At 47.9% G+C, this 15,319-nt stretch overlaps 4 protein-coding genes across 4 annotated transcripts; all 4 read left to right on the top strand.

Annotated features, from left to right (window-relative positions):
• Window positions 1-2,509: 2,509 nt before the first annotated feature.
• On the top strand, window positions 2,510-4,383 carry L228DRAFT_206595 (AAT family amino acid transporter; the record flags this gene model as incomplete). Its single annotated transcript, XM_018329683.1, has 4 exons — window positions 2,510-2,672; window positions 2,770-3,150; window positions 3,210-4,084; window positions 4,147-4,383. 4 exons carry the CDS (start codon window positions 2,510-2,512, stop codon window positions 4,381-4,383), a joined length of 1,656 nt encoding a protein of 551 aa, XP_018192376.1.
• Window positions 4,384-5,426: 1,043 nt separating this feature from the next.
• Window positions 5,427-7,245, top strand: L228DRAFT_243344 (NAD(P)-binding protein). Its single transcript, XM_018331664.1, has 4 exons — window positions 5,427-5,780; window positions 5,936-6,393; window positions 6,469-6,760; window positions 6,837-7,245. The coding sequence occupies exons 1-4, from the start codon at window positions 5,705-5,707 to the stop codon at window positions 6,968-6,970; spliced, it is 960 nt and encodes a 319-aa protein (XP_018192375.1). The 5' UTR covers window positions 5,427-5,704; the 3' UTR covers window positions 6,971-7,245.
• A 440-nt stretch (window positions 7,246-7,685) lies between these two features.
• On the top strand, window positions 7,686-12,998 carry L228DRAFT_217044 (glycoside hydrolase family 133 protein). The gene is made up of 3 exons (XM_018330138.1): window positions 7,686-8,242; window positions 8,316-12,660; window positions 12,720-12,998. Exons 1-3 carry the CDS (start codon window positions 8,007-8,009, stop codon window positions 12,792-12,794), a joined length of 4,656 nt encoding a protein of 1,551 aa, XP_018192374.1. The 5' UTR covers window positions 7,686-8,006; the 3' UTR covers window positions 12,795-12,998.
• Window positions 12,999-13,282: 284 nt separating this feature from the next.
• Window positions 13,283-15,071, top strand: L228DRAFT_243342 (DAHP synthase). The gene is made up of 6 exons (XM_018331663.1): window positions 13,283-13,427; window positions 13,511-13,571; window positions 13,633-13,641; window positions 13,702-13,748; window positions 13,890-14,736; window positions 14,797-15,071. Exons 1-6 carry the CDS (start codon window positions 13,422-13,424, stop codon window positions 14,970-14,972), a joined length of 1,146 nt encoding a protein of 381 aa, XP_018192373.1. The 5' UTR covers window positions 13,283-13,421; the 3' UTR covers window positions 14,973-15,071.
• The last annotated feature ends 248 nt before the right edge of the window (window positions 15,072-15,319 follow it).

The raw sequence follows: 15,319 nt of genomic DNA, 5'->3' as shown, positions 1-15,319 counted from the left end.
GGACAATTTCCAGATGAAATCGAAAGACATTGACAACGGCATAGCTTCAGAGCATGAAGCGGTATAATATCAAATGGATGGAAAACAACAAAAGCAATATTAACCGAGGAAAGAGCAAGGGGCTTCTTCCTACCAAAGTCTTTCAACGGTCATCCGCTTTCCGCCCATCCGATTTGTTCTTTCTAGAACTCTCAGAACCACTAAAACGCTGGCATGATGGTCGTCGGCTCACCCTCGATCAATGGATGCAAAATTTGGAGGACCGGCGGCCAAGTCTCAGCCGGTACTGGTCTAAATGTTCGACTTGTTTCTTTACCTGCAAGATCGGCATTTCAAGGCTGAAGGCATCGGCACATGAACATGTTCGGACGCGGTACGATCTCAAATCAAGCTCGACCACAAGCCAACGGTATAATGCCCTGCAATGAACCACGATTTCGGCGCCTTAAGATAGGACATAACAACTCCCGTCACTACTTTTCTTCCCCCTTGCCCGTAGGGCAACTAGTCTGTGTCATGGCCTAGTGGAAAAAATGTTTGAGGTATGGCATACATCATAAGCGTTTAACCAAAGCCGGTGAAAGCCCCGACGGGCACGCCCTCCATTATCAGTAGAGGCGGGATCGAAGCAACACTGGCGTCCCGACCAGGAAAAAGAGTAGAAAATTCTACCCCGGGGACGGCATTTCTCCTGCAGAATAAGGTGAATTCCCCGGAAGCGATATGAGATGCCTCCAAGTGCTGTAGAAGCAGTCGATTTTTCTGCTCACGTGGAACGTGCTGCATTTGCTGTCATGAAGCGAACACGAAATTAAAGGACAAAAAGACGTCCGAGGGATCTTGTTGGTTGATTTTGCGGATATCAGATGTTTTTCGATGTTGGAAACTCAGTCTGACGGGGTCCGGGCGACATTACGATCATCGCCCCATCGGTTGAAAATTTGTTAAAGTAGTGGCGACGACTGTCATCATCTGGAACCTAGGTATCTAGCTACTGTTACAGTACTACTAGCCAAGGCACAGAAAAAAAGCATGCTTATCCAGCAAGTGGGCAATGCATTGAGCAATTTACATGAACAAAATCAAATCCAGATCATAGTTGGAAGCAAGGCCGTCGCAATGCTGACCTTTTATCAAGCTTGAATGGTCATGTTCTGGAGTAAGATGCAAGCAGGGCTGTGAGTGGGGAAAGGGAAGGAGCGGCCGAAGAAGCTCTCGATGGGCCTCCCTGGTCGAGATAGCGAAGGACCCAACTGAACGGCCTGATTGGACGCGCTGTCGTCGTCACCCTATCTTTTCACGCTCCGCTTCTTACGTATTGGGGAGCTGCTGATAACGCTCCAAGCAATTACAGCATGTACGGAGTACTAATACTTCAATTCAGACGCCGTCGCGGCATCTCCCCCCAAGCGGGGCTGATTGACGGCCCCAAACTGTTGGTGTGCCCATCTTCTACCCTAGGAGTACTCGTTCCGCTGCAGCACGGGATTAGTGTAGTGCACACAGTAAAGTGTTGCAATGATCACCAACTCTGGGCAAGCCAAGAGTGCTGGTATAGCCACACTACACGGCTATGACATTTTGACTGGTCCCTTTGCTGGGCCACAGCCAACTTGTCTACCTTCTATAACAGGAAAGGACTCCTTGCCACTGCAGCGTCAAGCGGGCTGCCCCTGGCGCCCGGCGTCTAACTATTCCGGGCTAAACCCTGCCCTTTGTGCTTGTTATCTGGATGTCCTAGCATTCTAGACACCCACTTTCTCTCCCTTGCAACGCCATGCTGGTGTTGTACAATACAGTAGAGCTAGAACATGGGGCCCGAAAGGATCTTGCAGCATTAGAGAAGGAATTAATTTACCATTAAGTTCTCTAGCCATCGGAACGGCCGTCGGCCAAAAGTTGGTCTTTCTGAAAAGAATCCCTCACGTGGTGATGCATCGATGCTAATGAAGCTATAGAAGACTTCTCAGGAATCAAAAAAGTGGCAGTTGGCATGGCGTGGAGCGCATGCAAAGGCCTCAATACCCTTCCTGGCTTGGCGTCCTGTACATTGTAACTAAAAAGGACGGAGAGGATGGCAGCCGCGTCTCGAAAACCCCGGAAAGGGGTACATCGCGGGTCCATGGGAATCTACAAAGCTTATCATCCAGTCCTGAGTCTTTAGTAACGACTACTTATCAGCGCCTAGTATGCTAAGTGCGCAAATGGCCAAGGTCTCTGGTGTTGTTCTATCTGGCCCACCATCCGCTTCTGCGAGCCAGTCGTGCCATTACGTCTAATCCCAGATAAGAAACTCGCCGTAGTAATGGGGCGTGGATGGGCTGCTGCTGCATCCTGGGGGTTGTTCGACATGTGTGGCGTGCTTTTCGATCCTGAGCCCTATAGATAGCTTCCAGATCCTCCCCGATTCTGTTCTTCTCTACTACTGTCCCTAAATCTCGCTCTTGTCAACCTCAAGTGCAGGTGCCATTATACTTTCCGCTAGGCCTCTCTGCACTTCCTCATCATGATGACCACTGAGGACAAGACCTATGCGGAGAAAGATGCCCCCGTTGCGGCGTCTCACTCTGGCCTCGACCATGAGGCAGGTGTCATTGAAGATGTTACCGCAAAGGAGAACCACGCCTTGAAGAGAGGGTTGAAGGGCCGCCACATGCAGATGATTGCTATTGGTATTTTTCCCCTTTGGTGTTAATTCATTCTACTTCGCTTCCGTCAAGTTCAGCCAAGATGGCAAAGATGTGCATGAGATGCTGACAACATATTTAGGTGGTTCAATCGGAGCTGGTCTCTTCGTCGGATCAGGAGGTGCTCTCTCTACTGGTGGTCCGGCTAGCTTGATCATCGGCTTCCTGATCGTTGGAGGTATGCTTCTATGTACCGTTCAGTCTTTGGGAGAACTTGCGGTCATGTATCCGGTCAACGGTGCTTTCTTTGACTATTCCCTCCGCTTCTTGGACAAGTCATGGGCCTTTGCTATGGGTTACAACTACGCTGTTGGCTGGCTGGTCGTCCTTCCCTACGAGCTCACTGCGGCTGGTCTTACGATCAAGTACTGGCGCCCCGATCTAAATATCGGTATCTGGATTGCCGTATTTTTGACTGCATTGTTCGTCATCCAAGTTTTTGGAGTCAAAGGTTATGGTGAAGGTAGGTGTACATGTTCTTTCCTGCCAACGATGTCCTGTCATACTGAATTAAAACCTTAGTTGAATTTATCCTCGCCATGATTAAGGTTACTGCCATTCTAGGCTTTATCATCCTCGGCATTATCATTGACTGTGGTGGTGTTCCAACTGATCACCGAGGCTACATTGGAGCCAGTTATTGGCACGACCCTAGTAAGGGTGGTGCTTTCCGAAATGGCTTCAAGGGTTTTTGCTCTGTCTTTGTTACCGCTGCATTCTCCTTCGGTGGCACTGAAATGGTGGGACTTGCTGCTGCCGAAACTGCAGACCCGCGCCGGACCATTCCGCGTGCGACCAAGCAGACCTTCTGGCGTATCTGTCTTTTCTACATCATTTCCCTCTTGCTAATGGGCTTGATTGTGCCCTCGAACAGTCCAGAGCTCCTCAACAGTGGTGATTCTGATACAAAAGATTCGGCCTTTGTCCTTGCGATTAAGCTCGCCGGAATCAAGGGTCTTCCATCCGTCATGAACGTTGTCATCACCATCTCAGTTTTATCCGTCGCAAACTCTTGCACCTACGGCTCTACGAGAACCTTCCAGGCTCTTGCCCGGAAGGGAATGGCTCCCGCTATATTCGCCCGCGTGGACAAGCAAGGTCGCCCGTGGGCTGCAGTGATTCTGCAGCTTGCGTTTGGGTTACTCGCTTTCGTCAACGAGAGTTCAGTGGCTGGTGGCCAATTCTTCACGTGGCTGCTTGCCTTGACTGGTTTGAGCTACTTCTTCACTTGGGGAAGTGTGTGCCTTTCGTTCATTCGATACCGCGCTGGCTGGAAGGCTCAGGGCAGATCTCTGAGTGAGATTCCCTGGCGATCCCAGCTCGGTCTTCCCGGAGCTTGGATTGGGTTCTTATTGAACTGTTTGTGTTTGATTGCAACCTTCTATGTGTCTCTTTTCGTGAGTCTTATACATGCCTTTGGATTTACAGTGTGGTGCTCTAACTATTTTTCCTTGTTTAGCCCGTTGGAAGCTCGCCAAATGCCGAAGGTTTCTTTGAGGATTATCTTGCTGCACCCATCGTCATCGCTTGTTACATTTTCTGGAAAATTTACGACAGAGATTGGTCTTTGTTCATTCGAACCAGGGACATGGATCTCGACACCGGCAGGAGAGAAATCGACCTTGAGCCACTTCCCGAGGAAGACTACACTGGAACCAAGGGCAAGTTCCGGGCAGTGTATCGCTTCTTCTGTTAATGGGAAAACCCTACTTTCTTTCGTTGCGATTCCCCATGTGCATTTATACTGGGCTTGCCTCGTCCTGGCAGTCTATCCTTTGTAATTGATATCCTTTCTTTTTATATATCATGTCTTATAGTCGTTTAAAAATTTGCATATTGCTATCTGGCATCTCTAGCATATCCTCGCTCCTGCATCGTCTCAAAACATGGAAGCAAAAAAAGGAACTTCAAGACATTTAGAAATGTATCATCATTCGATTTGAATAATTTAAGATTCACTTTTGCTCGTGCACTCATTTATTCTCATCTTAGTCGAACCGCGCTATGAGTTTGAATCACCGTATCCCTAATTCTAACACTTATTGTTATTTTACTTCTTTTAATTCTTTTGAGACTGTTGAAAATCGCAAAGTCAAGTATTCTGGTAATGTTGAGTAATGGTTCAGCACGTCGATGTTTTCATTGATGGAGTGCAGCCAAAATGGTCCAAGTTCTTGTTACACCGTGAAAATTATGCAAATAGTTCGCTTATAATCTTGTTAGCTACGGTAAAATATTGAATATCTCGACATTAGAGTATATCTTGGTCGCCTTCCTCTCCTAGCTAATCGGGCATGTATCTGACTCTATGAATAAAATGGGATCTCACTAAATCCCGCCCTGAAGTTTTGGCAATACAGAATACTCCGCAACTCATTTGCTGTCTGGGCTGATGCAAGTTGGCTTACAGGAGCAGCAACAGCAGTTAACTACGGAGTATGCATTGTTGCGCTGGCCGTTAGCGGGGTTCATGGGTTAAGAGGTTTAACTAGGAGCAAAGCAGAACGGCTCGGCTCGTCAGACCCCGTGCGAATCGAGCGGATGATTGGGCGGTGCTGCGGACATTGGTACGGTAAAGCTTCCTCCGAGGCTCGTTCCTCGTTCGTCCCGCGTCGGGCTCGCGTACAGAAACGAGGAAGCCTGGATTTTTGCTGGATCGCTTAGGTTAACGCCGACGGGGATATTCTACCAAGGGAACGAAGAATCGGCGTTAAGTCGAAACTCTACTATAGAAAACTCCAAATGAAATCACTGGTTCCATCGTCGTTCAATCTTTTCGCCGAATTTGTTTCTTGATAATGGAGACGTGAGATGCAATGTGTGATGGCCATGGAAATATATATAATGCGCTTGCGGAATGAGTTCTCGTGGGTTGTAGTTTTCCCACAGCAGAAATTTCGATATAAGTTGAAGATTTACCTGGGAGTTTGAGCAAAACCCGACTTGCGTTGAAAAATCAGTCCAGGCGGAGGATAGTCGTTGAAGTTTTGCGACGATAATAAGATTGAGATTTCGCCATGGTTATCTTTGGGCATAATACCACTTCTGAGGAGGTAGCGGCGCTTTTTGCGGATCAGGTTAAAGGGAAGATAGGTAAGATTTCTTAGCGGATAGAGAAGTATTTGACCATTGAAGAAATGAGAGTTGAGAAATGAGAAAGAAGAAATCAAATGAAGAAAAAAAAAGGGGGGGGGGGGGGGGGGGGGGGAAAGGGGGAAACAAAGGAAGAAATTGCTAACATATTATAGTCCTGATCACTGGCGCATCTCCCGGTGGCCTCGGCGCACAAACAGCAATTGCACTATCTCGGAGTCAGCCAAAGCTTCTTATCATCGCCGGCCGCGACATTTCCAAGCTCTTGGAGACCGAGAAGCAGATCAAAGCCGCATCAGCAGACACCGCCGTTCGACCCCTGGTATTGGATCTGAGCTCTCTCAAGCAAGTGAGAAAAGCTGCTGCCGAGGTCAATGGTTATCCTGAATCTATCGATGTATTGATCAACAATGCTGGCATTATGGCAAGTCCTTTTAGCTTGACCGAGGACGGTTTTGAGAGTCAATTTGGAGTCAACCACCTTGGACATTTCCTGTTTACGAATCTTATCATGCCGAAGATTTTGGCGGCAGGACCCGGAGCGAGAATAGTAAATATTAGCAGCCGGGGACATCAGTTTGAGGGCATTCGATTTGACGACTACAATTTTGAAGTAAGTCATTCTCATCTCAGCATCTCGGGGAAAAAGATTTTGATTTCATGACTGCGGAATCTAATTTTCTTGAAGAATGGCAGGGATTACAACAAGTGGAAGGGATACGGCCAGTCAAAGACAGCCAATATTCTATTTTCCCTTGCGTTGGCTGAGAAGCTGAAGAGCAAAGGCCTGCTGGCTTACAGTGTATATCCCGGCGGAATCGCGACGAATCTTGCGAGGCATCTTACCCCTGAAGATGTCAAGGCATTAGGATGGTGGGATGAGAACGGAAAGGCAGTCGATAATGACCTGTTCAAATGGAAGACGGTCTCTCAGGGAGCTTCCACTCAGATTGTTGCGGCTTTCAGTCCAGATATTGTCGGTATGTGGGCATGCTCATATCGTTGCAATCTCAAAGGAAATATGAATCATAGACTGACAGGACTATGCTTTGGCAGATCAAAACGGTGCATACCTTAAAGACTGTAACGTGGACATGGAGGCGGTGGCACCGTACGCTAAAGATACAGCTCTGGCAATGAAATTGTGGACACTGAGCGAAGACTTGGTCGGCGAGAAGTTTAATTTTTAAAGGGTAATTGATGGAAGCGATAGTTTGAAAGCAAGGCAGCCAATGATTACACGCTGATGAGCATTGTACCTCCTGCCAATGCTATATATCGTGATATAATTTCCTGTATATAGAGTGAGAGGAGACATCTATTTTATAAGGCGAGAAAACCCAAAGATCGGAAAATTTGTCAACTACAGCATGTTCTGTCGCACAGAGATTACTCTGGCCCGGTGAGGGAATTGAGAACCCACAGTTGCAGTGGGGTATTACAAAATCGCATTACCTGTGAGGGAAAATAAATTAATTGAAGAAACAAGCTTGTACATCTTGCGGAAAGGCAGGGTCATTATTGCTCGTCATTGATTATTCCCATCATTCTGTTTTTGCAAGAACAAGAGCACTGACGTAGAGTTGCCCCACGTGGGCCGACATGTGGAGAAGTATCGCTACTTTACTCCGCATGCCCCATGGCCGGTCTCTCATTGTCCCGATACTTGGTGCCTTTTGGCCCACTTACTTCCCCAGTCCAGACCGCCGCCGACTCCATGATACTCTATAGTTTATCGGCGCTAAAGACCAAGGACGAAGGAGGAAAGTCCGACCAAGGAACAACTCGGGCCGCTGACCTCATCTTTCCCCAGCCATTCCCCCAACGTGTCTCCGCGCTATGCCGCACAGGTACCCGCGTGGAGGTCGGAGGTGGGTGATTTCCTCTACTACTTAGTAGGGGAATGATTGCCGCACCTTCCCTCCATCGCTGACCTGTTCCTGAACTGCCAAAGCATCTCAACCTCCATAGACCTCCTGTGTTGTCGTTTCTCTTCTACCATCGTCTTTTATTCTTGCTGATCTTCGCCTTCTTGTCGAGATTACTCTTATTGTTTATTCGAAGCTCTCATTCCTATCGTTACACCTTGCAATACAGAGCAATTTCAATTCTTATTGCTATTTGTTCAGGCACTGTTCGAGTGTTTTCTGGCCTCATCCGGTGATCACTGGTCATCTTCTGCGCTCGTTACGCTGTTCTTTCGTCGTCCTCTAAAAAACTATCGCCATGGGCAGAGCATTGACCGAGGAATCCCGGCGGGAAGTTTACCTCCTACCATTGACTGACAATGGCAGCCCTGACGTTCCAGGCGGCTATATCTATCTGCCTCCTCCCACTGATCCTCCATATTTTGTTCGCTTCGCCATTGGGGGCGCGAGTTCGATATGTCGAGAAGGTAGTTTATGGGTGAATATACCGACGACAGCAAATGGGTTCAAACGAGACAAGTTTCGGGAATTCAAGTATGTCCATGCAAAACACTCCTCGGAAAAAACATTGACAGGCTGCGAATTATTATATCTGACTCAAAATTAGGCTCGAACCGGATTTCAACCGCACGTTGCACATTGATGTACCTATCGTTGCTGCTGGCGCTTTTGCTTTTTATACCACGTATACACCATTGCCTGAATTTTCGACTTCTCCTGTGCCCTCGCCCAAACCGGCAAAGACTCCTACATACTACATTGATGTGTCTCCGAATCTTACGCTCACCAAGGTACCTCTGCCACTTGACTCCCTTTCCATATTCTCAGTCATTTCCAAGTTTATGGGGAAGTATCCCTCAGACTGGGAAAGCCATTTGCGGGGAATTGGTCAGAGAGGTTACAACATGATCCATTTTACGCCGCTTATGCAGCGTGGCGACTCAAATTCTCCCTACAGCATTTACGACCAGCTTTCTTTTGATTCTACTTGCTTTCCTCGAGGAGAGAAGGACGTTGCGGAACTAGTTAGCAAAATGGAAACGGACCATGGGCTACTAGGTCTGACAGACGTCGTCTGGAACCACACTGCGAACAACAGCAAATGGCTTCAGGAACACCCCGAAGCGGGCTACAATGTGGACACGGCGCCTTGGCTTGAATCTGCCTTGGAATTGGACACCGCATTGCTCAAATTTAGCCACAACCTCAGTCGGCTTGGACTCCCCACAACTCTAAACAACGTTCAGGATCTCCTGAAGGTCATGGATGGCATCAAAGTTCACGTCGTCGGCAGTCTCCGACTATGGGAATACTACGTTGTTGATGTTGAACGAGGCGCAGAAGCAGCAGCAAAGGCTTGGGCTACTGGCAAAGTTTCCTTCCCAGATGGTGGCTTTGGTGTAAGCGATCTAGGTGAAGTGAAGCAGTGGAGTCTCAAAAACAAGGCCGATTTTCTCCTGGGTAATGGACTATTGAGAAATGACAGACTCGGGGAGAGATTTAGAAGGCGCATTGATCCGGCAGTGGGTGCAGCTTTGTTGACTGCACTCTTTGGGCGGCTCGAAGACGCTGATCATGGTGTTACCGAGGGCTATGCCCGCAACGAATTTACTAAGATCCTCGACGAAGTCAATCTTCCGTTTTACCGAGAATATGATACCGATTCTGCGGAAACATTGGAGCAGATATTCAACAGAGTCAAGTACATTCGCATCGATGACCATGGACCGAAACTTGGGCCTATCACGGACAAAGACCCTCTAGTTGAGAGCTATTTCACGAGGTTGCCAGAGAATTCAACTACTGCGAAGCACGGCAAGAAGAGCCTTGCTCTCGTCAACAACGGTTGGATCTGGAACGCCGACGCCTTGATCGACAACGCTGGCCCAAGTTCCAGAGCCTATTTGCGACGTGAGGTGATAGTCTGGGGAGATTGCGTCAAGCTTCGATATGGCAGCTCGCCGCAGGATAGTCCTTTCCTTTGGGATTTCATGGCCAAATACACAAAACTGATGGCTAAGTACTTTGTTGGTTTCCGAATTGACAATTGCCATTCCACTCCTTTGCATGTCGCGGAATATCTCCTTGACGAAGCCAGGAAAGTCAGGCCAAATCTCGCCGTATTTGCTGAGCTGTTCACGGGTTCGGAAGAAATGGACTATATTTTCGTCAAACGCCTTGGCCTTAGTGCGCTAATCCGAGAAGCTATGCAAGCATGGAGCACCGGAGAACTTAGCCGGTTGGTCCATCGTCATGGTGGTCGCCCTATTGGAAGCTTCGAGATCGATGACATTGGCAGAAATGATCACAAGTCTTCTGTTCAACCGGGGAAACTAAACGGCGCCTCACCCAGGGGAGAGGTGGTACGCAGGATCAAGCGGAGTCCAGTACACGCCCTCTTTATGGACTGCACCCACGACAATGAGGTACCTGCACAGAAGCGTGATGCGCGAGATACCTTGCCTAATGCCGCTCTCGTGGCAATGTGCGCTTCTGCAATTGGTAGTGTTATGGGCTATGATGAGATTTATCCGAAACTTGTGGACCTTGTTCACGAAACCCGCTTATACCATTCCGCTTCATCACAGGCAGAAGTTCAAATTCGATCCGGAGATGGTGGGATCGGAGGAATCAAGAAACTCATCAACCAGTTGCACACCACCATGGGTAGAGAGGGCTTTGACGAAACCCATATCCACCATGATGGAGAGTATATCACGGTCCATCGAGTACATCCGAAGACCAGAAAAGGAATATTCCTCATTGCCCACACTGCATTTCCTGGCTCGGACGGAAACAGCATTCTAGCCCCAACGAGCCTACCTGGAACGGAGGCTAAGTTACTGGGCAGTTGGAAACTTACGGTAGATGCCAGTCAGGAAGCTAAGGTTTCTGTTTTTGGCGAAAAGGGGCTACTGCGCGGCCTTCCCAGTCAACTCACTGATATTAACGGCATCAAAGTAAGCTCCAAGGACAATTCAGCTTTTATTGAACTTCCAGGAGAATTCCCCTCTGGTAGTATAGCTTTGTTCGAGACATGGATTCCTTCGGCCGAGCACGCAGATGGTTTAGACCAATTTGTGACCAGCGGTGCACGGGAAGCCTTTGAGAAACTCGATCTCGTCGACCTCAATTTTGTTTTATACAGGTGCGAAGCTGAGGAACGGGACTCAAGCGACGGCAAAGATGGTGTCTACGCCATTCCCAATTTCGGACCTCTGGTATACGCTGGATTACAAGGGTGGTGGAGCGTCTTGAAGGATATTATCGTAAACAATGATCTGGGTCACCCACTCTGTCAACATTTGCGGGATGGACAGTGGGCTCTAGATTATATATCTGGACGGCTCGATCGCATCTCGAAACAAGAAGGATACAGACGTTTAGAACAGCCAGCATTGTGGCTGCGATCTCGCTTCGATGCGATCCGAAAGATTCCAAGTTTCCTCCTTCCCAGGTACTTTGCGCTGGTCATACGCACGGCTTATCATGCTGCATGGGATAAAGCCATCTCTCTTATGGCGCCCAATATCAGAGAAGGTCAGGATTTCTTGCAGAGTCTCGCAATGGTCAGCGTTCAGCAAACTGGCTACCTGAAATCTGCCTCTCTCTATCCTACGAAGAGTGTCCCCTGTTTGGCCGCTGGTCTCCCGCATTTTTCGACGGACTGGGCTAGATGCTGGGGTCGCGACGTATTCATATCTTTGCGAGGCCTCTTTCTGGGGACTGGGCGTTATGATGATGCAAAGGAGCATATTCTTGCATTCGGGAGCGTTCTGAAACACGGAATGATTCCAAATTTGCTCTCTGGAGGCAAATTGCCGAGATACAATTCTCGAGATTCGATCTGGTTCTTCCTACAGAATATCCAAGACTACACGAAGATTGTTCCAAATGGCATAAGCATTCTAAAAGAGCAAGTGCCACGGCGATTCTTGCCGTACGATGATACGTGGTTCGAATTTGACGACCCTCGAGCTTACTCAAAATCTTCGACCGTTGAAGAAATAATTCAGGAAGCTTTGCAACGGCATGCAACAGGAATGTCCTTCAGGGAAGCCAATGCTGGCCCTGGCCTTGATATGCAGATGCGGCCAGAAGGATTTCAAATTGATATCTCTGTCGATTGGAACACTGGGCTTATTCACGGTGGAAACCAACTCAACTGCGGCACATGGATGGATAAGATGGGCGAGAGCGAGAAGGCGGGCAGCAAGGGAATTCCCGGCACACCCCGAGATGGCGCCGCAATTGAGATTACCGGCCTTGTCTACAGTACGCTTGTTTGGGTAGCGGAGCTCAACAAGCGGGGCAAATACAGATTTGACAGTGTGAAGATTAGTGATGATGGTAGAGGTAAAATCACTTTCAAGGACTGGGCCGGGAAGATCAAGCACAACTTTGAGCGGTGTTACTACGTCCCGTTGCATGCCAAGGATGACAAGAATTATGATGTCAACCCCAAGGTCGTCAATCGAAGGGGAATCTACAAGGACCTTTATAAGACAGGGAAGGAGTACGAGGACTATCAATTGAGGGCCAACTTTCCCATTGCCATGTGTGTGGCACCGGAGCTTTTTGATCCAGAAAAAGCACTTTATGCTTTGGCTTTGGCAGACAAGGCCCTTCACGGACCCACAGGCATGGCTACGCTCGATCCCAGTGATCTCAATTACCGCCCGTACTATATAAATTCCGAAGATTCAAATGATTTTGCAACTTCAAAGGGTCGCAACTACCACCAAGGGCCAGAATGGCTCTGGCCAACTGGATTCTTCCTTCGAGCGCTGCTAAAATTTGATCTAAAGCGAAGGACCACAAAGGAGGGCCGTGTGGAATCCTTGCAACAGGTTACGAGAAGACTGGCAGGTTGCAAGCAAGCAATTCTTGAAAGTCCTTGGGCTGGATTGACTGAGCTAACTAATAAAAACGGTGAATTTTGCGCCGATTCGGTAAGTTCTTTTTTTTTCTCTTGATCTTTGATGGATTTTCAGCTGATTGCTCTCTATAGTCGCCTACGCAAGCATGGTCTGCTGGATGTCTGATAGATTTGTTCTATGATGGTTCGGAGTTGTCTATAGAATAGACTGAGCTGGAAGTAGCGTCGTGTTGATGTCCCTTTAGAATTCCTTTCTGAACAGAAATATATATTATTGTGATTGTACCTTGCCACAGCTTAGCTTAGAGAATATACAGTTTGATGCGAAATTTGGCCTCTGTTTTGTGCTTGAACATGTGTATCAAAATTCAAGGGATATTTCTCTTCTGTTGGAAAAGAGGAGAGGGGGGGAAATCGCCGAATGGCAAAAGAGCAACGTTCTCAATGCGGAATCGGAACTTTGGTTGTTTAATTTGAAACTCATAATATTGATACTAAATATATATTATTGTTGGCAGGAGATAAAAGCTTCGAGCCAATACAAATAGCGGGAAAATAAGCAAGACTATGATGTTTTCAAGCTCCTAGAACGGTCCGAGAATAACCGGTGAAAGGTTTTGCCGGACACCGGGGAAGGCGGTCGGGAGAGATCCGCACTTGGTATTATCACAATTGACACACAACGTCCCCTCCAACAATCGATAAGTTTTGTGCACCCCTCCTTGGGCGATAATCATTCTTCTGCAATTGCTTTAACTGTTGTTCTTTTTCTGTCCCACGAATTTTCGATTTCTTTGTTCCTAAACCTGAATCTTGAGAATTTAACGAGTGGACATGCCGGTAAGAACACATTTCAATCAACCCCATTCGCCGATCTTTAGTTTCCATTGGATTTTTTGTGTTATCTGACTCATCCACTCCAGTCTCAGTTCCACATCGAGAACCCTAACGTGGGCAACAAAGCCGAGGCCGAGGATTGGAGAAGTAAGTCCTGACTCTCAAACTAAGTTACTGAGCTCGCCGCTAATTCTCAATTTCTTCACAGTCCGTGGATGTAAGAAACCGATCCTATAATTATTTGACTGCATGCGCTGAAGCTTTCCGTAACGTACAGACAACCCCCTGACGCCTCCGAGCTTGTTGCAACACGAAATTCCTCAGGTCAGTCAATCGGAAGCTTGCTGTTACATTTAAAACGCAATCGAAACGGATCCTTCGTACCTAGATATGATCGCTTTTTTTCAAACGCCGTACCTATATGCAGTACTATGAAATGGGATATGGATACTGACGGTTAGGCAGACACCCAAGTCGAAGGAGACTGTCATCAAGAGCCGAGAGGAAGTTGTAGACGTGGTTCATGGAACTGATGAGCGCCAGCGACTTCTCGTCGTCATTGGACCATGCTCCATCCACGACCCCAAGGCGGCTCTCGACTACTGTGACCGCTTGCTGCAGATGAAGGAGAAATACGCTGATGACCTACTCATCGTCATGCGGGCCTACCTTGAGAAGCCTCGCACCACCGTTGGCTGGAAGGGTCTAATCAATGACCCCGACATTGACAACTCTTTCGCAATCAACAAAGGCCTGAGAATATCCCGTCAGCTCTTCGTCGATCTGACCGCAAAAGGAATGCCGATTGCCAGTGAAATGCTGGATACCATCTCTCCGCAGTTCGTCACCGACCTTCTCAGCGCTGGCGCAGTCGGCGCCCGTACCACGGAGAGCCAGCTTCACAGAGAACTTGCCTCTGGCCTTAGTTTCCCCGTTGGCTTCAAGAACGGAACGGATGGCACTCTTGACGTCTCCATTGATGCTATTGGTGCCGTCAAGCACCCTCATCACTTCTTGTCTGTCACCAAACCCGGTGTCGCCGCTATTGTTGGTACCGTCGGAAACGACGACTGCTTCGTTATCCTGCGAGGTGGCAAGCAGGGCACAAATTACGATGCAAAGAGCATTACAGACGCGAAGGCTAAGCTGGCCAAGACCGGAACCCGCCAGCGATTGATGGTTGACTGCAGCCATGGCAACTCTGAGAAGAATCACAACAACCAACCTAAGGTTGCCAAGGTTCTGGCAGACCAAATCACCAAGGGTGAGACTGGTATCATGGGTGTCATGATCGAAAGTAATATTCATGAGGGTAAGCGGCTCCATGCAGGTATCTATTTTATTTGAAAATAAATTCTAATTGTATTTTCAGGTAACCAAAAGGTTGGACCGGATGGCAAGGACGGATTGAAGTACGGTGTCAGCATTACTGATGCCTGCATCGGATGGGAAGATACGCAACGTGTCCTTGAGACACTTGCTGTCGCTGTGCGTGAACGCAGGCAGGCTCTTGGTGGCAAGACTGCTGCCGAGGTCAACAGTTCTTGAGCGTGATTAAAAGTGATTTTGTATATGTGGACGCGACATGCATGTAGGAATATAATTTTCGTCTTGTGGGCTTAGAAAAAGCATTCAATTTACTCGCATTTTGTCTTTTAGACATTATTGATCATTCTCATGCCAATTGAATGGAGAGTGAGACTCTGAATTGACAATGTATTTTTTGGTTGTTTGCCCAGCGCCTCATCCTTATTACAAGGCAAGTCGCTTTCAATACATTATTGAATACGTCTTTTATTTTGAGGTGTAGATTTCTTTGGACAATCGATTATCATCTCGTTCTTTGGGGATCGGGGTTAAAGCTGTCAAAGTCGTTGTTGCATGCGCCTGCAGCG

The sequence above is a fragment of the Xylona heveae genome, assembly GCF_001619985.1.
Source record: "Xylona heveae TC161 unplaced genomic scaffold L228scaffold_1, whole genome shotgun sequence".
NCBI lineage: Eukaryota > Fungi > Ascomycota > Xylonomycetes > Xylonales > Xylonaceae > Xylona > Xylona heveae.
Note: the sequence above shows the minus strand (reverse complement) of the source record. Positions and strands in the feature narration are given on the sequence as shown.

Excerpts from the sequence above, each read along its gene's own strand:
- L228DRAFT_243344 (XM_018331664.1), top strand. The coding sequence starts at position 5,705 with ATGGTTATCTTTGGGCATAATACCACTTCTGAGGAGGTAGCGGCGCTT. Across the intron at positions 5,781-5,935 it reads TCAGGTTAAAGGGAAGATAG|TCCTGATCACTGGCGCATCT; the intron begins GTAAGATTTCTT and ends AACATATTATAG. Across the intron at positions 6,394-6,468 it reads TTGACGACTACAATTTTGAA|AATGGCAGGGATTACAACAA; the intron begins GTAAGTCATTCT and ends ATTTTCTTGAAG.
- L228DRAFT_217044 (XM_018330138.1), top strand. The coding sequence starts at position 8,007 with ATGGGCAGAGCATTGACCGAGGAATCCCGGCGGGAAGTTTACCTCCTA. Across the intron at positions 8,243-8,315 it reads GACAAGTTTCGGGAATTCAA|GCTCGAACCGGATTTCAACC; the intron begins GTATGTCCATGC and ends ACTCAAAATTAG. Across the intron at positions 12,661-12,719 it reads GTGAATTTTGCGCCGATTCG|TCGCCTACGCAAGCATGGTC; the intron begins GTAAGTTCTTTT and ends TGCTCTCTATAG.
- L228DRAFT_243342 (XM_018331663.1), top strand. Across the intron at positions 13,749-13,889 it reads TGCAACACGAAATTCCTCAG|ACACCCAAGTCGAAGGAGAC; the intron begins GTCAGTCAATCG and ends ACGGTTAGGCAG. Across the intron at positions 14,737-14,796 it reads CGAAAGTAATATTCATGAGG|GTAACCAAAAGGTTGGACCG; the intron begins GTAAGCGGCTCC and ends TTGTATTTTCAG.